Source organism: Ischnura elegans, chromosome 9 (genome assembly GCF_921293095.1).
Source record: "Ischnura elegans chromosome 9, ioIscEleg1.1, whole genome shotgun sequence".
NCBI lineage: Eukaryota > Metazoa > Arthropoda > Insecta > Odonata > Coenagrionidae > Ischnura > Ischnura elegans.
In genome coordinates, this window is record NC_060254.1 from 70,919,215 (window position 1) to 70,942,431 (window position 23,217).

At 38.1% G+C, this 23,217-nt stretch overlaps 1 protein-coding gene across 1 annotated transcript in view; it reads right to left on the minus strand.

The window, feature by feature from the left end:
* LOC124164900 overlaps positions 1–23,217 on the minus strand; it is a 208,959-nt gene that overhangs the window by 177,025 nt on the left and 8,717 nt on the right. Inside the window, exon 2 of the mRNA XM_046542128.1 lies at positions 3,712–3,803. Coding sequence (XP_046398084.1) covers positions 3,712–3,787 — 76 coding nt within the window. The 5' untranslated portion in view covers positions 3,788–3,803. The remainder of the gene's footprint in view (positions 1–3,711; positions 3,804–23,217) is intronic.

Genomic DNA, 23,217 nt, shown 5'->3' on the forward strand with positions numbered 1-23,217 from the left:
ATCGGTAGAATACTTTAATTATAATTTCCACTGTCGGATTGGCTTAATATTTTGAACTTTCGCTTGCTTATGATGATGATACAATATTCAATAGTAAGAAATTTGAAATTTTGTTCCATTGCGTTCTTATTTTAAAGGATTACATTATTCAGCTCTAAACAGTAGAAAATAAAATCGGGAAAGGTTTTTCCAAATACAGTATAAAATGCCCTGAAAAGTAAAAAAGGAGCTTATCATCAATTGGATAATATAATAAGCGGACGCTGATTAGCTTTAGATATTAAGATTGCGTGCCAATCCATACTCACCTATCAGGCTTATCTACTCCTATGTCTAATATTTCTAATCAGCATTCACGTATTAGTATTATTCCAAGTATTGACAACTTGATTTTTTTAAATAGCATTTTTTTGATGTTTTCGGAAAAGCCGTCTTTGTAATCTTTTTAGTTTTATTTTTATTTTTTCAAGAGGAGCCAACCCTGGACCACTAGGTTCACGCGCATCATGAGTCGCGCAGCGCATGAGCAAACCGACGCTTCTAGCTCCTCAAAACTATATGATGAATGGGTTCATCGAATGAAACGATTGACAGTTTGACATCAGAGGACCGGGTCAATGCTGGGACCAATCTTAGAGCAAGCACTTGACACGTGTAACCGTCGAATGTATCACGTGACTATGGGATTTTAATCATCGATGTGCCAGGGATGAAAAAGTAGGCCCATATAAAAATGTATTAAAACATTATTAACTTTACTCACCTTAGAACGGTCACTGAATTTCCCTAGAACGATTTTTCTTGGCATCCAAATGCAAAGCAATAATGTACCATTTCGCTATTCACACGCAAGCCGCGCGACACAGTACCACGTCAACTTTAAGACACTCGAGGTATGTTGTGACCAAGGTAGTGACGTCACCCACCCTCGAATAATCAGTACTCTATTGGATAAACTGGCTGGAACTGGAGTGGAAAGGTGTAAATTTTTGCATACATGATCGTTGGTTCAGCTGTAGCAATTTTTCAAAAGTGCTTCCAAGGTTACAGTTTTGTGATTCGCTTCATTTTAGCTTTGATCTTTCAACAAATGACTTGAAACAAAGTCATTTCAACGAATTTCTCTGAATGATTTCAAATGGGAAAAGCTATTTCTCGTTTTAACTAAATTATGTATATCCTTTTGCTCAAGAATCTTAGGTTTACTCTCTTTAAACTAAAACTTAATTCAGTGTCCTGACTCCTCTTTTAGCTGTTTCACTCCGTCCATCAATCTCGTCAATTTACCATTTATAAAGCATGCTTCATGGGAATTCAATTCCACACGGAAATCTGATAAAAATTATTTACAATGGACACTCCTTCATTTCATGGCTTTACCTTTTGAAAACACAAAAATAGGGAGAGAAAATATACATAGTAATTTCCGTACTGACTCTTAATATCCAAGCATGGATTCGGCATTTTATGTGATTATTAATGTCTTGGGTAACCTTGATAATGACATAAGCTTCGAAAAACGTGTCAGTGGGGAACACACCAAGTGCATTTTTTTCCTATAGCCATCATTAGTACTTTGTGCCCTGTGAGATCTTTTCGAGTCGTAAGCCACATAGTAAACAATTCGATTATTCCTGCGATGTTTTTTCTCCCTCTCTACCACGGTCCATTGGACCATGTAGCACACAAGTCTTTGACTCAAAAAGCCAAAGGAAAGGCTTTATGTAACATGATATTTTATGGCAATGCATCTAGTTATTTTTTATTAAAATAAGCATACGTATTTCCCGTAAAAGGCAGTTCGAAACACTTTCAACGATTCGCTATATTTCACTGATTTTCTACATAAAATATTAGCGAAAGGCTTCTTGGCTCACCTACTTGTCAGAAGCTCAATCAGTAATGTGGCAACGACCACATATGCTTGTCTCATTGAAAATTGAAAAATAGGTAGAAAGTATTCGACAAAAAAACGTAGTTGTATGTAATTGTAGCCTATAAAATAAAGAAATAAAGATAAACTTAAAAATCTTCATACTATCACCTAACAAAAACTACGTCTGCCTAATAATAAAACATCACAACTTTATTTGAGAACTAATAATACCGGAGTGCTATACAAGACTAAAAAAATTATCCATGATTAATGCCATGCATGGAATGTTTTTAGCACTTACAAACGCTGCGTATTCATTTTTCTTCTCATTCCTCGCGGCAAAACTGATCGTCATCAAATTTTCAATCCGCAATGGAGTATCTAAGTGATGCCCTGAGGCTAAAAAAGTTTTAATTAAAGAAAAGAAAATGACGAAACAATGTAAATGCTTCACAACGTCCGCGTTTGTGATTCCAGATTGTTGTTCTCAATGTGTCTGCGCCTTATTTTTCTAAGCTGTCGTGTGTCGTTACATATCCCATTTACTTTTTCTAATGTTCTGAAAGGAAAATTGAATTCAAATTTAAATTTCCAAGTAATTCAACCAAATTTATTCTCCATAATTGAATCTCCGGTTATTTTAAAACTTAAATTTATTGAGAAATTTTAGTTTTAAAACTAATTTTTATTGAGAAATTACAATTAAAATTGAATTCTTGAACAAAAAAAATATTTTTTAAATGCTTAACTTAGCTTCGAAGGGCCGGTTTTATAATGCCTGGCTAGCATTAGCCGGAATTTAACATAATGAAAGCATTAATCTATTTCCACACGTCTTCAATTCTACCATCCCAGGTTTGGGTACATAATGCCATTTTCAAGGGTGAATCATGTGCTGAAACCTGGGTCGATATAAATAAAGAAGTTTCGAATTAAACAAGTAACTTCATTATGTTACAAATCAAAGCTTTTCACCGAATTACGCCAGAAGTTGAAGCTTATACGTTAACCGTGACTTGATACTGCCGTAACCTTTATTTGCGAATATTTGAAAGTTACACTAAAGCAAAGTAGTTCAAAATAACGTTTACTATAACTTAATTACCTAAAATTGAAGAAGTCATTAACTTTGGATTTGAAATCAGAAAAATTTTAATCAGACATTATAAAGCTGGCCCTAAAATTTCTAACCTTAATTTTGCTGTAGTACATCCGTATAATGGCATATTCATTCTCTTCAATTAGTCACGACACCGAAAACAATGCAAACGCGGAGAAAATGGTGTCTTTATTACTATTATGGTCCAAAAACCACCGCACGTTGCTACTTTCTACTTCATGGCCATGCAACAAGTTAGAGACAATGGAACAAAAATTGTATACACGCGTGCATGACACGACATTTTGGAGCCCGCGCGAGGATGTCCAACGAGCAAATGAAAAAAAACACACGCGAAATCAAGAAGCAGAAACGGGTAGTGAGGTTCCCAAGAAAAACCAGATGCAGATCGGCGACGTGAGACTGGGAGCACGGACCATGTATTCCCACCAGCGAGGTGGGTGGTGCTCTGTATAAACACGTGGGGTAGGAGGGAGAGATAAAGAGGAAGGGAAGTTACCAGATTAGAATTGTTCTTTCAAACAACCTCGTTTGGAGGAGAGAGAAAAATATATGCCCAGCAGCGCGTTGAGGTGGATAGAACAGGTCCTTCGCACCAAAAATCCGCATAAAATATCAGGTGTGGCGTGGTTATCTTTTACAGACTTGGGTAGTTTACCAGACAACCCTTTTACAGATAGAACAGCTCGGAATGTATTCAAATCAGGGTACTCACCGCTATGAGACCAAAAATCCGAAGCAGACTCCTCGAGGGTAGCCCAGTCCGTGAGTAAATCTTGGTAGCTCGCCATTTTGGGGCACTGTGCACTGCGGAAAAAATACACATTGCATTATTACACATTAGAAAAACAAATTATTGGTGAACCATGTAATTTAATTTCCATTCAAATATGGTCATTGCGATAAGAACCGCATAGTTGGGTACAAACGAACCAAATAAAATTATAGATCGCAAATGAAAAAAACATCCTACCATGACCTGAGAAATTGTAAAAACAAGTACAAACCAATTCAATACCAAGAATTTCATATAGCATCGTAAGAAAAGGCCTAAATAGAATGTATGAGGGTTGAAAAAATACGAATTTCGGAGTTATTTCCTTTACTGGAAGGTAGACATTTTTGCCACAGTTTATTTCAAGTACTTTTTACGGCAACCTCAAAAAAGAGTACATTAAAATTCTTACTTGACCATTAGCACAACCATTCATAGCAAGTAGTGTAATCTGAATAATGAATAATTCAAATCATGAAACCACTTGTGTAATGGCTGGCATTATAACCTATATTTTAGTCGCGTTGGTGTCCTTAAATTATAAAGAGACTGATTTGTTAACTTTTTAGGTCTTATTTCTAATTTTTTTATTCTCCTCACCGAGGGGAGCTTCTTAAGACTCAGTCAGCATAAACATCCCACCCCATCGAATCTCCTTGGAACGTAGATTCGGTGGGCTGCAAGCCAAGACATCCTCCCTTGTGAACTCTGCGACTCCAAAGGAACGCCCATAAGAAAAAAATAATAATTCAGCCAAAGGGTGTGGAGAAGGCAGCTCTAAGTAACATGATGAGATGAGAATGCTTGTTTCGTTTCGGTTCGAGTCTTTGTCACACGATATCCTTTTGATTTAAAGATAAAATTTACCTTTTCATAACCCACACACCCACGCTCATCTACGTGGTATCCTTCTCCGCAGATACAAGTGATTCGGGATAGGTAGAATTTTCATTCGTATCATCGGGGCAACAGAAATTGTTGTCGTTGGCGATGAATTATTGGCATATTTTTTTATTTATGGTATAAGGTTTGGCACAAAAATACTTTTAATTTTCGTAATCGTAGTGATGCATCATTTTTATGCAATAATATTACATTTGTTTCCTTCCCTTTCTGATATACTGTGTGTACTTACTAGTATACTATGTATACTTACGCCAGCGCTTTTTCGTATATTCGAAGTAGTAGTTTTGTTTCTGATGTAGCATTAAGAACTTTCGGCAATTCTATGTGAATTCCTTCATTGAGGTAAAAGACCGACCATTCAGTTTTCCTTAAGCAGCGTTATTTTCGTATATATTTAACCTACTTGAATTGAATCCTAGGAATAACAAACTTTTATCGTTTTCCTGGCTTTTTGATTGTTACATGGTGTGCCCTAATGGCCGCCACAATGGCTTATAATGCCATTAACAAGATTCTATGCGATGTTAAATTTCCACATTAACATCGATGTTTTGACCCCAAATCCCCCAAATAGTAGAAGCATTGAGGCAGTTGGCAACTCTGTAATGCTAAGATAATTTAGTGTTCTGACAATTTTTCCTAGAGTTTCAAACGATTTTGGTGGGGATAGATTCTAAGACTTTGGTCTCGTTTCAACTATTTGTATGCACCAGTCAGATGTCAAAGGTAGGTTTTATATCTACATCTGCATAATACCCTGCGAGCCACCTCTAGGGTGTTTGGCAGGGGGTGATCAATCACCAGCATGCAGCATGCATTGGACTCCCACATGCACACCACATAGTTAATAGATGCAAACATAGATGTGCTCTGTTCATTCTTTTATAGCATTCTCCTATCGGATTGCAGTTTGACATGGCATCAATCATTGCCAACTGAGGTTGAAAGGTTAAGAAGTAGCTGAGCGTCACCCAACCGATCATGACAAAATTAATTCAGTATGAATTCCTTCATTGAGGTAAAAGGCAGTCCATTTTTCCTTAAGCAGCGTTATTCTAGAATATATCTAATCTACATGGATTGAATCCTAGGAATAACAAACAGTCCTTAGTTTCCTGACTTTTTGACTGTTACATGGAGTTGACTAATGGCTGCCTCAATGTCTTATGGTGCCATTAAAAACCTTTATTTGTATTTGGAGGTAGATTTATAGATAATGAAGGCAAACGTAGAGGTGCTCTGTTCGTTCGTTTACAGCATTTTTTCCATCGAATTGCAGTTTGACATGGTATCAACGAAGGTTGAAAGGTCAAGAAGAAGCTGAGCGTCACCCAACAGGGAATGACAAAAAGGGAAATTCACCCAGTTGATTAAATAACTGAATAAATAATCCTCAACGAGACTGGAGGAGGAAATAACATTGTCTGTATAAATCAATATTTGAATTCAAGTGAACGAGAGCTTTGAGCGAGTATCAACAGGACGATTGCGCAATCTCATTCATTATGACATAAATTTTTTCATACAATCACAATAGCACACTTTCGTCCAACCATTAATTAATTATTAAGTGTCCTTAAAAATCCAGAGTATTAAACTTAAATGCCGAAAAGGCTTGATACCCTAGATAAACCGTTTCCATGGTGGCTGAAAAGTGCATCCGAGAAAGAATTTGCCACACCAATGCTTAGTAACGAAGGAATTGCGACCCCATTTTTATGGACAAAAAAATGCTTAAAATTGTCGACCTTCTACTCCACTACGACCTCCTAAAGTATAAAACCCCCTGAAATATTGCAGATTCCTCCTGAAACACCCTGTATGGACGCAAATAAGAGTGTTCTCTATAGTCATTCATTTTCCGCATTTGTCCCATTGAATTGCGGTTTGACATGACATCAATCGGTGCCGACGAAGGTTGAAAGGTCAAGAAGAAGTGCCTAAGCGTCACCCAACCGCGCATGACAGAATGCGAAAAAGACCCTGCTGATCAAGGAGCCGAAGAGATAATCCTCTGAGAGATTAAAGGATGAAATAACAGCTGGCATTAGGAAGACGAGCGCCCGGCGATGGATGGATTCGTCTTCTACTTTCACTCAGGCCTCTCGCCAGGTGCAGTTGAATAGCATGCGGTTCGCTCGCTGCGTTTCCTTGAGTTTCCTGTCCTCCTCCTCAACTTCCGCCGGCATTCTGAATGAGCTGCATTCCTCCGCTTGACCCGCTCACTGTTTCCACGAAAAAATGCTCGGCTCTCTTGTTTATTGACCATTTGATCTAACTCACCCTCCGTTAATCGGAGGCCTGAGAGAGCAAATCCGACTCGGAGAGAGTTCTCATCGCTACCTGGATTGACTGTAGAACTCGTCTACCACAGTAATGCAGTACTAAATCTGTTTGCATCATTACTCTTAATTTTCGCCTTAAGGCCGTTTTACACGGTACACGGAATTGCGCAATCTGACGTACGTGCGAAGGCGCAATCAAAATTGCGTCGTGTAAAGCGGTGAATTGCTAGAACGCATGCGAGAATGCGTGGATGCGAGACGGCAAAATAGCCCGTTCTAATTTCGTTCATGCATTCGCGCAATTCCACGCCATTTTAGAAATTAATGCAGCTCTAACCTGCGCAATTCCGTGTACCTTGTATAACGGCCTTTAAGCTCATGCATGAAAAATGTACCTCAATTTGCTCTGAAGGAACAATTCCATTACTCAGTTATACTTATTGATGGTAAACTTATACTAAAAATACCCTGCTAACTTCATAATAATGGAGTTAGTTTTAAACAATTAGCACGCCAAGAAATATAAGAGATATATCATCAGTTTTGTACAGACACTAATAGAAATAATAAAATGCGAGTTTGAATATGACCGTTTAGGATACTAGTGGGTAAATGTTAGCAATAATATAACACTCAAATGCGAAGTAAAATAATGAAGACTACAGCAGGAAGATCGGCCTTTCATAAGCCGTAAACCTTAATTACGAATATCTACGATCACTATCATTTCTCAGACGACATAAGGGCTCATGAATAACGATAGTTACGTAATTTACCTTTTCCAATGTTACTTTGAAGAAAATTTATGGAAAAATACGTTTCCCCTTCAAATGCCATCTGAGAATTTTCAACACAATTTATCATTTCCAGTACGATTGCAGCGAAGAGTTATACTTGAAATAAAAAAGGTGCGTTTTCAAAGTTGTCACAGTAAGTGCATGATAAGAGCACAATAACAGAATTCTGAGGCATAGTGAGGCAAGGCAACTGATTTATTAGGCAATTCTATTTTCAATTGTGAAAATGCAAAAATGTTAAACTAAAGGTATCTTTATCTCCTAATGTTTCTTTAATATGAAAAGGCCAGTGGTGCTACTGACTACTACAAACAAGATTTCATTTTTAACCAAATATGGCTTGATTTTTCCAATATGAAAATTATTCTTGATCAATTTTTTACGATAATCGAAGTAGGTTTTACGAATAATAAGTTACGAAGAGCAAAAATAGCAGGGGAAAAAATGTAAATCTACTAGAACCTGGATTCTTCAGAAACGCCAGGCATGTTTGTAGAAATTAAACGTTATTTAGTCAGTAAAAGTAGAAAATTTCATTAATTCTTATACATTCCTAAAATTAATTAAACAAGCTTGATAGCAATCTCTATAAATTGCAATGAAAGCAGCTGTGTATCCCTATTAATCGCGATACAATGCATCTTTGACTGAGCCGCCCGCGAGGCAGCGACAGAAAAATACATGTTGTGACTGTTTTATCTGCTCATAAATTCTTCCTTCATACACGCTGACCACAATAGTGGAATAAATACCACTGTGAATCAGGATGAGGCAGCCCAATTAGTTCATCTGGATGCCTCAAAAGAGAGTAGAAGCAAATCGAAAAATGTGCCCTAGGAATTATCGGCCAACAACACAATATTGAGGACATGAATAAGTACTATAATGGCTAATTGCGGACTACAGAGCGACCCAACCGCATAGCTCGGATAAAAGGGAACAATTTGCCACGTTTCTCCGCTATAGAAGGCGAAATAACAAAAAAGTGGTCTTAGTAGACTCTCCACCAACGCACTAAGGCAATTGAAATCAATCCTCTTGTCGGATAAAAATGCTGTCGCAAACCTTTTGACTAGAAAGGCATTATAAGAGAAAGCTGCACTGAAAACCACGCATTCTACTTCCATTACCATAATAGGATTAACCGTTTTAAATGATATAGACTCAACACATTTACCTGCGAACTTATCTGAACGCAGTAAAACACTAAATAAAAAGGGAATATCGATACTCATCATGGGTGGCACGAAAGATTTACTCGAGGTATTTTATTTTGCGTCATTAAAGTATCCCCGTATATTTTATCCCCCTAGTATATCCCCCTAAAGTATATTTTCGCGATGACTTAAATAGAAAAATAATCGACTGATAGCTATGAATGACGGAAGGGTATGGAAGAAAGGGTCGAGAGAAACCCGGCCAAGGGTATCGCAGCTTAACGTCCCATCCGACGGATGGAGTGCTACACTTGCAGTGCCCTCCGCAAGGTACTTAAGCAAGGATTGGAAAGCCTCTGAAAAATCTCTGCCACCGCCGGAATAAATGCAAATGACATAATATCTATATGATCATCATCATCATTATTAGTCAATAATGCTAAGGTTGGTTTGACGCAGCTCTCCATTCCCCTCTCCTGCTCGCAAACCTTTTCATGGCGACGTATTTCTTTCTCTTTCACATCCTTTATAACCTATCCGATGTAACTCATTCGGGGCCGTCCCTTGATCGTCTTCCCTTCCATTTGTCCTTCTACGATTGTTTTCATGATACCGTCATGCGTCATAATATGGTCAACTAAGGTGTCTTGTCTTCTCCTAAACCCTTACTAACCCTGAGCTACTGGGAGAAATTAAATTTCAAGAATACTCATCAAAAAAAGGGAAAATTTTCGACTCAAATATAATTATTGTGGCAGGTACATATTCCACCATTAAACTTTACAGTACAAAAGAACACGAAGTCTAAATATTTCTTGAATAGAGCTGAAAATATATACATTTTTGATGTTACTTTAAAGCAAAATTGGGTTATAATGGGCTAAACACTCATGCACCAATCAATATAAAGAAAATAATTTATGAAATTTACCCTTAAACCTGACAGTACTAATTCCAAACAAGTTAACTTCTGATTCTGCATCTCCACCCAGAGGAAGGATTCCTGAGAAGCCACAACCGTTTTGCTCGCTACTTTGTCTTATAGAATTACAATCTATCTTCTACACTGCAGCTATTTCTCTGAAAATGAATATATTTTTGATGTTATTTGGAAGCAACATAGGGTTATGGTGGGTTAAGGTTTTTAGAAGACTTCTCCTTCCTCCTACTCTTCTAATACTTCCTAATTACTTACTCGGTCGATCCATTGTATCTACTTATATTTTTCCCATTATAATGATTTCTGTCTTAGGGTTACGAACCACCATATGTTCGGAAGGTAAAATAAAGGCAAAGGAGAGCAGAGAAAGCGAAAACGCGTGCTCAAGGTGTATCGTGCCGTCAAATGGATCGCCTCCGTCGGTGTTGGCGGGCAAAAGTATCGCCTGAAGCGTTTGGCGGGCGAAAAACGCGGGTGCTCGGCATTCTGGACGAAAGCGAAAACCTCATTACGAACCCGCTCTTCGGGGCCGACTTAATGGAGTGATAAAGCGTTTATGTTAAACAGCAAATGAGAAATGACTGGGTGCAGTGAACCGTTTGAGGAGAAATGAACGGCCGAGAGTGAGACCAAGCACTTCGAAACGCGTGCTGAGGAGAACGTCGACATCCCAGCGCAGCAGGTTGAATTTGTTACCCCAACCACCCTCTCTTAATGATCACGATGACAAGTGTTTCTAAGCGAAATGAATTGTCCACAAATATCGGATTAGAATACGAAATTAAGATACCAAGAGTACAAGCTCCAACCTTGGACTGTGTTTAGGAAGAATCTGATTATTTGGATGAAATTTGAAGGTTCTGGAGGACCTTGAATTTTTTATACGATAAAAAATAAATCTAAGCCAGAATTTTGAATTTATTAGGTTCATACCCCGTGGAAGGTGGATCAGTAATAATATCCAGCGTTGAAACTTTTCAAATGGAAATAAATTATCCCGAAAATGTTCCTTTTGTTTGGTATTTGTTTATTTCAATTTTTTCACCTCTAATGATTTTTTCAATAGTTCTCATTCCAGGATCACATTTCTATGCTTAGATTACTTAATAAAACCTCAACTTCAAGCAAGGCTTTGATGGCTTTTTTCTCAAACGTATCACGTCAACTCAGCTTTACTATTTTCCGCGGTTGTTATACGCCGCAGTAAATTGATTTACCATCCGAGTGTGAGAAATGGTTGCGAGCGTGAAGTTCGCCGAACTACATATGAATCGCACTTTCCTTTCTTAATGCTTTTACTAAACAAAGACTCAATGGAATGGCGATACTAAATATTCAACGCAAAAACTCTCAACTCAGTTCATCGAAATTTGGCCGTCATTTCCTCATGCTTGTATGTCTGGACTGAAATGAATTCGTATTTCGTGATGCTTCAAGTACACAAAGAATGTATTTCTGTGCGCATGTTATCAATTTCGTGAGCGCAAACCACTCCACACTTCCTTTGAACTCTTTCAGCGAGTGTTGAACGGAAAACGTAGCTGTTTGGGAACACCTGGCTTTATTGAACCAGGTCAAATCCATCGCTCTTCACACGACACGTTCTAAGGTGGAATAGTAGGCTTCGACGGCGCAAAGATAACAACTACTATAGGAGCCGATCTTTTTTCACTGAATGAACGGCCTTGAGCGAAGTTATTCGACAGCAACCGTGCCTTTCTCTCGACCGGTGCACTCGGAATGAGGCGACGAGAATGAAGATCATGGGAAAGCTGAAACGGGAGTGACAAAACCCATAAAAAAGCATTTCATTCTTCGTCCCAAACAAAGAAATTGGAATCCTAAGGACGTTTATTGTTCGGATTAGCTGAAGTAAAAGTAAATTAATAAATTACATTGTCTTGGCGTAAAAACATTAAAATAGGATTTAAATAAAATAATAATAATAACAATATGATTTACTGTTATTGGACTTGTCCACCAAGATCATAATGGGGTTATACAATACAGAGCTCATAATACACAACCGATAAAAATTAAAATGTGGAAGAATAGGAACGGGTGGATACATTACAGTGAAAATAACATGAGAATATAAAAGAGAAGAAGTAACAATGCCAGGATTTTTTCTGGGGGGGGGAGGCACAAGTATCTGACAGGCTAAGGATCATCTCATACTTGAGATTAAAGCAAGATACAACAATTACTGCACGAAATGTTTTATTCACTTTAACGTGAAACTCATTAATATTAAATTAAACGATTGAGGTTCCATAATACACTGAACAAAACGAACGTAATCATAACAGTATAAAAAATGTAGTCTATATTTTAAGCGTTTGAGGGGGGGGAACACATGGGTGGGGGGACGGGGGATTGTGCTCCCCCCCCCCTTAAAACCGCCTACGCTGGTGAACTCTCCTCGGGTTTTCCTTCGGGTGAGCTGCTTGTAGGCCGCCGTTACGATGACTGCCTCTGCCATCGAAACGTCGGCCTACAAACAACTCACCAGGTGGAAAATACGATGAGATTTCACCAGAAATAGTATATTTTCGAGATTCATTAAACTACATAGTCAAATATATTACTCATGACGAAGATATATTTTTCTAAATTTTGTAGTGACAATGGTACATGCAGTCACGAAATTAGGTAGTAGAATTTAATGAGTGTGACTGAGTGATAGGGTATAACTGCATTTCAAATTCGTTCATCACATTTTCCCACAAAAATGATATTTAATCACGAGCTGTTCATAACTTTACATTCGTTTCCTTCACTTATTTCTTTAATTGTCGATCGTAATTCAGTTTGTAAGACAAGAGACCTCACATAGTATTCTCGTCCGGGGACCGATGTATATTCGAATGCCCTTGAAACCCTAGAGTTAGTTGATTCATCCCAATAGGCTATGCTGAGGATGTCTGGAGGACGTTATACTATAGAAGTATGATATCCTGGCACGAATAAATTAATTCTCGTGTTTTTCACCGGGTGAGTTGCTTGTTGGCCGACGTTTCGACGGCAGAGGCGGCCTGCAAGCAACTCACCCGAAGAAAAACTCAAGAAGATTTCACCAGATGATTCTTTGCCGCAGGTCACACACTTGCTCAGATTGACGCTACATTTTTAGGCGTATGAATTAAGGTACCCATTTTTAAGATTTAAGGTTTTATTCCATTTTCCGATCCGACGCCTACTTTTCGAGATATTCCCGACAAAAAATAGACGCACTTTAACCTTATGAAGGAAAGTTGATGACGTCATTTACCTGTGTCTTCCGCATTTTCCTTGCGTGGCCTTTTTTTCCTCTCCTGCTTGTGATTCCTTCCATCATTGACTTGTCCATTCTTAATGGAGTTATTGTAACAGAACTCAAACGATGTCGCCAACTCATGAAAAATGGGCTGCAACTTTCGCGGTCTTTCACTTTGAAATTTTGAAATAGGGGCTGAATGATGAAGTTTTTTCCGTCACAACTCATCTTTCCATTCCATTTGCCAAATTCTCTCACTGAATTGCGATTTCTGGTCTGAGTGAACGGCCTCAATTCGTGGAAAGAAAAAAATTGAAGCGTCACGTGACTGACCCAAAAGAATGGAAATGCTCCAAGAACGCAATGCATACATCGGAACAAAACGTTTAGTTTATTTGTTTTGATATCACGTACCCAGTGTCGAGGTCCTTCCCACGTTACTTCACTCCTGTTTATTATTCTTGAGAGTTCATGAGATTCTCTCGGCCTCCGAAGTCGTTGACGTTCGGCCTCCGACGAATGGTTGAATTAAAAAGCGAGAAAAATTGTGTCACGAAATGTTAGCCCTAGATAGAAGATGCTAGTAGGAAGTAGTAGTGCCTAGATAGATGATGTTTAGGTCGAAAACGCACCATTTTTTAATATAAACTTTGAGCCAAACGCTCCGATTGGCCGCGAGCGCGCCTTGTCGCAGTACGTCCTAAACAACTGATGACTTTGAATTCTATTACTGACTGACTTTGAATGGATGACTTCGTTATTTTTCGTTCATTATGAGTTAGGAAATAAAACTTGAAGGGCATAATAATGCATTGGCAAGAGCCATCGCCATATATATAAATGATTAGAGACATTATGGTCGCCGTATTACTTCCAATTCTATTAATAGTTAAGAAGAATATTTTAAGAAATGTAATTGCGTGAAAATGCACTAAAAACATCTGGATTGTGCGTATTGCTCATAAATCATAAGATGCTCCCGCGCCGATTTTTAGGAGCCGTCGCTTTTCGCAATTCATTATTTTTTCGCCAAGCAGAGGAAGGGCAAAATTTGCTGGCGGAGCGAGAGCTCTCATGGCGTCGACGCAACGCATGGCAGTGAAGGCACCCTTAACCTGTCGCAGATCACGTTGTATTGAAGGCATTTTGGCAACAGAGCCAACTCGTAAGGTAAAATATAGCTTATATTTTTATAGTAATTTCAAACTTCATTCCTACTATGCTATAGGATATTCTTCTCTCGCCGCTTAAGGCTTTATTCGGATATAATTCCCGGGGCGAGGGATTTGCATATGCTCTCATTAGAAAAGCTGATATTGTTCATAAAACCAATTTTTACATTACGCCATTGCAATAGTTAACGTAATAAAATTCTCTGCATTCCTTTCCTATGCTACCTTCAGTTGCACTCCCAAATTTTATTTCACCTGCAACCAACTCCACCCCCCCTTTCAGAGCCATTTCCATGACCTATTCATCCTCTTTTGACCTTTCTCACTTTCGGGAAAACGGCAGTGGTGGTATCCACCTTTGATCACGGAATCGAAGGAAATAAGGATTGGCATTTGAGAATCATTTATTTCCGATGCCGAGAGAATATCTCCAATAAAGGAATAAAGGTGACTTGAGTTCACTAACCCGAATAAACCCTGTCGTAGAATGGAGGCGAAAAACTTCAAAATGATTTATCGGAAAATGAATCTGAATATCTGTCGGGGAAATATGCCTCTCTAACCTTAGACGCCGGCAGAAGACACTTTGCCCTCTTCCTTAGCGGCATCGATGCACGATCTAAGAACCTCACGTTGCTACGCTAAGGAGACCCAAGTTTTGTTCAATAACCGGCGACCTCATCGCCATGCAGCGTGAAATATCAATATTCTGCCAGGATTCGATAGCGGCATTAGAAAAATGTTATTCCGAACCGATACGTTTAAACTTCTTCCACCAGTGGAAGATAAATAACACAGTACGATTATTCGTTCAGATTTAAAACATGGTTTTTCGTCATTCAGGGAAGATATAATCGAATAATCTCTCCTATCTAGCAGGTTTAGAATTCTTCCCTCATGTTTATTCGCAAATTTGAACTAATGAATTCAGTTTGACTGAGTTTGTTAGCTAATACATGATATTACAAAAAATAAGAGTTCGATAGTAGCCAGAGATCGACTCTAAATAACCATAAAAGAACTCTTATTAAAAATTGAAAATTATTTTCAAAACGCAAATTCGGCTTTGCAAAAAAATTTACCAATTCTTCACACGTTGTCCTTCCCGCATAGAGCTGCCGACAGTTATCAACTCGAAGTTATAGGCGTTTCCTCCGACAAAGGAAGCAGCTGCCACTTCCCAATAAAGTAATTAGTCTGGCATTATTTTCTGGATCTGCCGGACCTATCATATGGTTAACTACCTATCTGACTCCCCATTCTCCGACGGCCCTCATAGAAATAGACACTTGAATACGGCAAATGCTATTCGCTTTTGATCATCAATAAACCAGACCACAATAAGAAATCGAGCACGTTCAGAACACCCTAAAAATGGTGAAATTGTGCTGTAATATTTAAATCTCCAGGGTGAATAGAGTAGGCCTTGCTCAACATTTGTCTGTAACTCAAATTTGAAAATTTTAACTCGGCATAATCACAAATGTAGATATATACTAGAGAAAAAATTAGTTTTAATAAAGGTCTAATCAATGTACTGCGAAGTTTTCAAGATGGTAGCATAGGTTTAGAAGGAGCAATTAGTAAATAAAGAGATAAAATACTACCGGCCAATTGGGAGGAAGGTGTTCTGTAAATTTATGGTATGTTTATTCATTAAATTTAATGACAAACGTTTATAAAAAAGTTTCACACATTTCACGTCCCCTTTCGATCGTGTGGAGTCGTATACCCATAAGAAATTGGCGAAGAGTCGAACGCATCCTACTTCAAATGCTGACCATCTGCTTAGAAGGAGTGTGAGGGGGGTATTATTTTACTAAACTGGAAGACCAAGACAGGTATAAGAACAAGTCGCGTCCTTCAAGCGATGGGAAAACTGAAATGTCAAGTCCAGATCGCCACAATAAGGCTCCTACGGCGAGACGTCGAAACGAAAGCGACTTTCTACGGAAAGGAAGAAAATCACCCCGATGAGAATGTAGTAGCCGTGCAGCTAATAAGATGTCCGAAGCGATGCCATTTAATTACGGCACTTTATTCCATTCTTGTCCATTTTCTTGGACACGCCCGCGTATATCCATTTAAAAAAACAATTGTCGCTCGCCCAGTCTCCTTTTCATGACCGAAATGTGAAAGCGTGGGACGTTCCCACACATGAGTGCTCCGTCATAATTTGGCGTTTTAAATTCTTTTTCTTTATCCGCTCAACACAATGAAGGGAGACTAAAGAATCTTGAGTACACGCAGGGTGAACGTGAATGAAAGGGGTGCTACCAGATCAGGTGACTTGTGCCTTCAGTCAAAAAGGGTCAAAATCCTTCGTAAAAAGAGACTACGGTACATGGCGTACCCAGCGAGGGCCAGGAGGGGCAGTTACCCCCCTTACAGGCAAAAATCGCAAAATTCTTTAAGCAAATTTAGCACTGAATTGAAACGAAAGTATTCAACAAATTTTATTTTAACCCACGAAAAATGATATGTATTAGTATAAGATATGTATGTAACGAAAATAAAACTATTTTTTCAAGGAAATAATCTCATAAACTAACACAGCGCTGTTATAATTAGACGATGTGCTTTCCGTATCACCTTGTGATACGGAAAGCACATAATCTAGTTTTGGCCAGATATTTGTGTAAATTAATTCACAAATAACTAAGCGATGTTTTATTTTCCAACAAGCACTCTTACCATCGGAATGATAAAAATAACCATAACGTTTTTGTTTTACGGATCGCATGTATGTATTACGTTCAAATTATATAATCACGAGCATTCCCACAGTGAAATAGTGAACCTCTTTCATCACTAATTTACAAAATACTCTAAACATCACAACCCAGACAGAGGCTGGCTCCATCTTGAGCGATAAGCATCTTCCTAGTCGGGATAGTTGGCTTAATCTGGAGAGATAACGGAATCGTCTTGATAAAAGGAACTATCAGCCCATATCTATCCCTCTGCATGCATAGACTGCTCGGAAATCGTAAATACCTCTCCTTTTCCATGACACAGCAGTAAGACAAATCTACAGCCAATGAAGACTGTAGCTTTGAACCATTGGTCTGACGTCCACCCCGCGGGAAGCGCTATACTGTCGTAAAGAGCATAAAATCCCTTAAAAACTATCCCAATCTTAAGATTACCTATGGGGAGGGGTTACAAATAATTTCATAACATGCTGAAACATAAATTAAGGCATTGCAAGCTGTACTACATGCAGTAAAGTATTCTTTTTATCCACGGATTTGTATCAAGTATGTATTGGCCAGCAAGCATATGTAATTTAAATAATTTTGCATTTTATTAATTCAATCACGTCTCTTTAAAGCTTACTTACTGAATGATAGTATTAATTCTAATGATCTGAATAACGCAGATAGATCACTAATCCTGCTGATTTTTGTAATTTAAGTCGAGTTTACACACGTTTACTCCTTTATAGCTGATGTTTTGTCCCCGTTCGTTGGCGACCAAACAATGTTATTTATGTTCTCGGCAACAATACCTCTTTATGTGTTTTTTTAAATAATACATTCTTTTTAAAACGAAGAGTCAATTCATTTCAGTTGAAGTTTTGTTATCCATTTACACCAATAAGAGAGTGTTCCAAAGGGAACATAAGTTCATGTCGAAAAAAAAAAAACTAACACATTCTGCTCCGTGTTTCATACTACAGCAAGTACTACTTTCAAATCGCTCTGCCATAAAATTTCTTGATTTATTGTCAATACAAACATTATCGCAAAAACCTAGCCAAAAGTTTAATAGGAAATGAAAAGAGTCATTTCAGTAAAAATACCTCACTTCTTCAAATAATATTATGTTTTTTACGTGAGATACTTACTAAGTTTTATTGTATGAGATAAGTATTGAATAAGAAGATTAAGTTCAACGCATGGACAGACCTAGTGCCAATAAAAAACAATGCTGTAGTATTGCGGGATTCGGTACATTTTGAAGATTCAATTTACGTGATATGATTCATGACGATTATTCGATTATTCAAATCGTTCATAATGATCGAATATATTAACATTCACGATTCATTAGATTGAACGTTTGAATCTTCGGATTGGCTTCAACCTAATCGGAAAATGACAGAAGAAAGTATGCACAAGTGACTTCACACTCCAGCCAAAAGTGGTACTGTTTTCTATGGCGCAAAGTTTGAATATCACTGCAGCAATTGGATTACCATCATTTACTCTCAACAGAAACACCAGATTTATGGATTCTCAGTTAATTACGAATAAGATGAAGCCTTTCACTCATTATGAGAGATGTCACCAGAGATTCATGATCCAACCCATTCGTCTCATCCCAATGAATCTCTTAAACGAACGATTCACACGTGAACGACATACCTCTACAGTGCAAATTGTAAGATAAGAAATCAAAATTTTATTTTATTTCATTTCTGAGAACAAGAAAACTCTTTCAACCCCGAGAAAATTATTGACCTTCGTCGGCATCGCTCAGATATCAGAACACGATAAAGTGGTCATTGAAAATCGTTTCAACTAAAACCATATCGCCTCTTCAAATCAATCGGAAATCTTATGTGGCGGTGTTTCCATTTTTGTATCAAAAATCCACAACTCGCAAGAAAATCTGTCTCCTAAATATGATTTTGAGAGCAGAATTAGGTGATATCATTACCAGCCATAAACAATGATATTATGAAATATAGCCCGGTTTATTACTTTAAACCGCTTTTTAAAGTCTATTTTGAAATCATTCTTGTGGATGTTATAAGTGATGGAAAACTATTATGAATGTTTCAGATAGGAAGCATTTTTTCCTTAAACGAATATTTTCAGTTTTCTTTGAACTATTTCATATGTGTGAGTGACAATCACTTTAACTATTGAATATGATACAAGAAATTTTATGGCTAAGCGGTTTGAAACTAGAGGTTGCTGTAATAAGAAATATGAAGCAGGATAAATGAATGGCAACTATATGAGTTCCTCAGATCTATATAATTAATATTGGATTTCAAAAACTGTCACTAAGTACGTTACACAGCGCAATATGTAAGCGAGAAAGAGAATAGGGTGGTTTCCTATTACTTTTTTATTGCCTAAATCGAAAGATTATTACTCCTGGAGTGCGTATTTCACGCTTTTAGATTTTTAAATGACGATATCTATTTTTCGCGATTAAATGAAAAGTGAAAATTGTCAAGCGCGCAAAAACGCGACGCGTAAGTAGGAATGATGGGAAAAAGTCTGTGCGACGCATTTCTGTTTCCCCCTCCCGCCTTGTGAGGTGACCTTGATCGAGGCTCTGAGCGCTGATAGGACGCAGGATGCTAGCGGGTAGCTGAATACCTTGCTGGCTGGTAGCGCTTGGCTTAAAAAAGGTTTATTAATACCTTATCAAACGAAGAAAACTTTCCGACCTTAGCCAGTATTAATAGGTGATTATTAAGACATGTTTCCCTGAGCTCTGTGCCTCATGCATGCATTGGTAACCTCAGACGATGTATAACTCCTATCCTCTCGTGTAGAAACTAGGTCCCTGTGACGTCACGTGGAGTGGAATCGCGTGGGCGCCAATTTGGCCTTTTTCAAATGAGGTTAAATTCACCCTTGCCATTCGTCTAAACCGGTATTTCAAAAACCAAATAATTTGTGTATTATGAATACACTAATGGTGGGTAACGAATCGCAATCAATGCCTTTCGTTTTCTTTGATGAAGGATACTACCCTATTGGTTGAGTAATTAAAGGCCTCTGGTTAAAATCCTGACAGGGCAGATCGCTGAAATGTCAAAGCATACGACTTCATTGACGAAAAATAGGTGATTATTAAATAACTAGAAAATTAAGGTGGAAATCAAATATATCAGGATGTTATTAAATACCATAGAGAGTAATTCTAAGAATCTTTAAACACTAGCGCTGTCACATCTACAGTCTACGTGATTACATTGCGAACTACATACGAAACTTGTACCACCTATATCAATGAATAAATTACCTGAATACCCTGACGATTTCACTCTTCCGTGAAAACATGAAAATATTCAAGTCTTGTATGTGCATCGTCGAGGAAAGAACCCTGCTCTGATGTTGGAGATAATCTTAAATCGAAAAGAAAATAACCAGTCCACTGGAATAAAGTGGGTTACAGGGTTAAAAAGTGAAGTTAACCATTTTTCCGTTGATTGCCGAGAAACCTGACTTACCAACATGAACTCCTTGTTCTTTAGTGCATGGCATAATACCATTACAAACCTAACTAACACCAATCATCGCTATCTAACATAGCCGAATATATCTAAGTAAGGGATTAATTTTTTTCCAACGAAATTATCTCAAAAAGATTTCTCGGTTTATCTTCCAAGGGGCAGTGACATGAACCGAAGTATATAAGGCAATGGCAACCATTTTATTCGAGGTGAATTTTCATGTTAGTTTACGACCATAAACATTTTTATGAAACGCTATTGCCACCCATGCTACGACGAGACACAGAAAATGAACGGGCGATTCAAAATATACGCTAGAAAAAGCTTACTTCACAGTAACCCGAAAGGAAATCTGAGATATCCTCTCTCTATTCTTTTGTGATTAAAAACACTTGCAATCAAATCCACTAATTTCAAGCTGTCTTAACGAAGTTTCCTTCACCATACGAAGATACTTGAAAAGATCTGTTGCGATTAACTTTTCTGCTTTTTACTGATTCTAGTTATTTCACGTCATTTTAAGTACAATTAACAAGCGTAACTGACTCTGGTATATTAAAAACTACACCAGACAAAAGTCATGAACTATATTCTTTCTTGGAAGAATTTTCGTACAGCGAGCTCAATTGCAAGTGCTTCTGCTGAAGCCCATCGCTTACAATCCCGCCGCTTATTGACTTATTCCAAAAATTTTGACAACAATAACCGCAACTCTTCGCTTCACCTCCAACGAGAGTGCTTTAAATACAGCGCTGGCCTTGAAACTGAGCGGCTACGTATTTGCCATTGTATTATGAGCAATACTGATTGCATCACCATTTGATCTTAATGCAGGAATCCAAAGGAAATATTAGGCACTGGTGGGTGGTGGGTTATTGGTGGTTTAACCCTTGAATCTTGGCGCGAATTTAAGTATTCCTTGTTGGAGTCCATGTCGCAACCAATCTTTTTCTCTGTGGTGGATTTCAGTACTTATTAGAACTGAGAGTTCTCTGTTGATACGTATTTCCTCCAATACCGTGATAAATTTTGGATCCCTGATGGCGTTTTACAGAAAGTGAGAAAGGTCAAATAAGGATGGATGGAAATGGCCTATGATAAATATAAAATCCAGTAGCACAGAAACGAAGAAGTTTTGAGCAAATCTTGGAGCAGTTGACTGAAGGAAATTAGACAATAAGGAGAAATGCATGGATAGGGAAAGACTAAAAATAAATTTATAATAATGAAAATAGAGAGAAATGAAAAGACGGGGAAAATAATAGCGTAATATCGGCTCTGTTGAGAAACAGGTCAAAACTAAAGGCTACTAGCAAAAATAGAGGCATGCACTAGCGGACAATAAATGCAAGTAGTTTAGACCTGCCACGTGTTGGTTCTCTTAAAAAGAAGAGCCAAAAAATTAAAACTTTTAAACATCAGGATTAAGGGAATTATTTTTTTTCCGCTTAACAATATTTTCTTGACTCCGTGGCTTATTTCTTAAGTAAAGCTTTCACTTTGACCTTCAAAAATGTTGACCATATAAAGCAGACCATGTCATGAATAATCTTTATCTCATAGAATTTTTATATGCTAGTACTAAAGTTGTTTATAGCCAAGTAATTAGCCATACAGATAAAGAACAACCATGTTGAAATAAAATTCATATTAGTAATATTCCTCGCAATGTATATTATTTGAAACGCTCAACCAACTAAGGTTTCGGCATATACAAAGAACAACCTTTCACCTTGGTACCTGGAAACTGTCACATTTGGAGTACAGGCGGTTTCAAGATGATGGCGTAAGTTTTGAACTATATATACACCAGGTTATTAACACGAGACACGACGGGTCGAGCGGAAAAGACGCAACCCCTTCTACGAGATTTGGATCGGGCTCAATTCTTCGAAGGTGTTTATCGACAAGCCATTCACCTTAAAAATCGAGAATAACTTTTCACCTCGGTGTCTGCACTGCGAAAACCTGTCATATATGAGATGCAGGTGGTTCTAGTATATGTTCTGAAAATTTTACGACTACATGATAAATATAGGTAAAATATGCTCTCTGCATGTATAGTTGATAACTTTTTACATTCGCAAATTTTACCTATCTGGATAAATATTTGGTATGTTCTCATGCATGAATCACTCACCATACTAACTTTTCAGTTTTCTAATACTATCCAGTAGTTTTAATCGTTGTAGAACGTTCGTGTGTCCTTAGCACTCTCCTACTTTCTGGTCAGAGTGTGTCTTTTTCTTGCTTGCTGGGCCTGTGCCCGGCAAGCGAGCGCGTCCCTTATTAAGGCTGGGTGTGGAATCACCCCGTGCCACACACTCTGGTGGTGACATCCAAGGTACCTCGCGGACGTAAAAATATTTAAATAATAACACGTCATTAAATCGAGATAAAACGCGGAATCATCGATCGGAAGATGTTCGTCCTCTTTAATTGGCTTCGGTACAAGCCTTCGAAGTTACCCATTCCGTGTATATGGCGTACCTAAAACTCGGGCGAATAGAAGGGAGGTCATTGACTTGGCAATCAAGCAATGAATGGGCCTATTCGTGAGCTCCTAGCCGCCGCCGGGGAGGTGTTAATAGTCGTGGACGCGAGAGATCAACTTGAGTTATTGTCCTTCCGGAGTCTCGCTCCCGAGGCGAATTTTCGGAATGCTTTCGGGAGTGCGAACGAGCTGGGGAACCTCGCATTGTATTCTTCTCCGAGGACCAATGTATCTTTG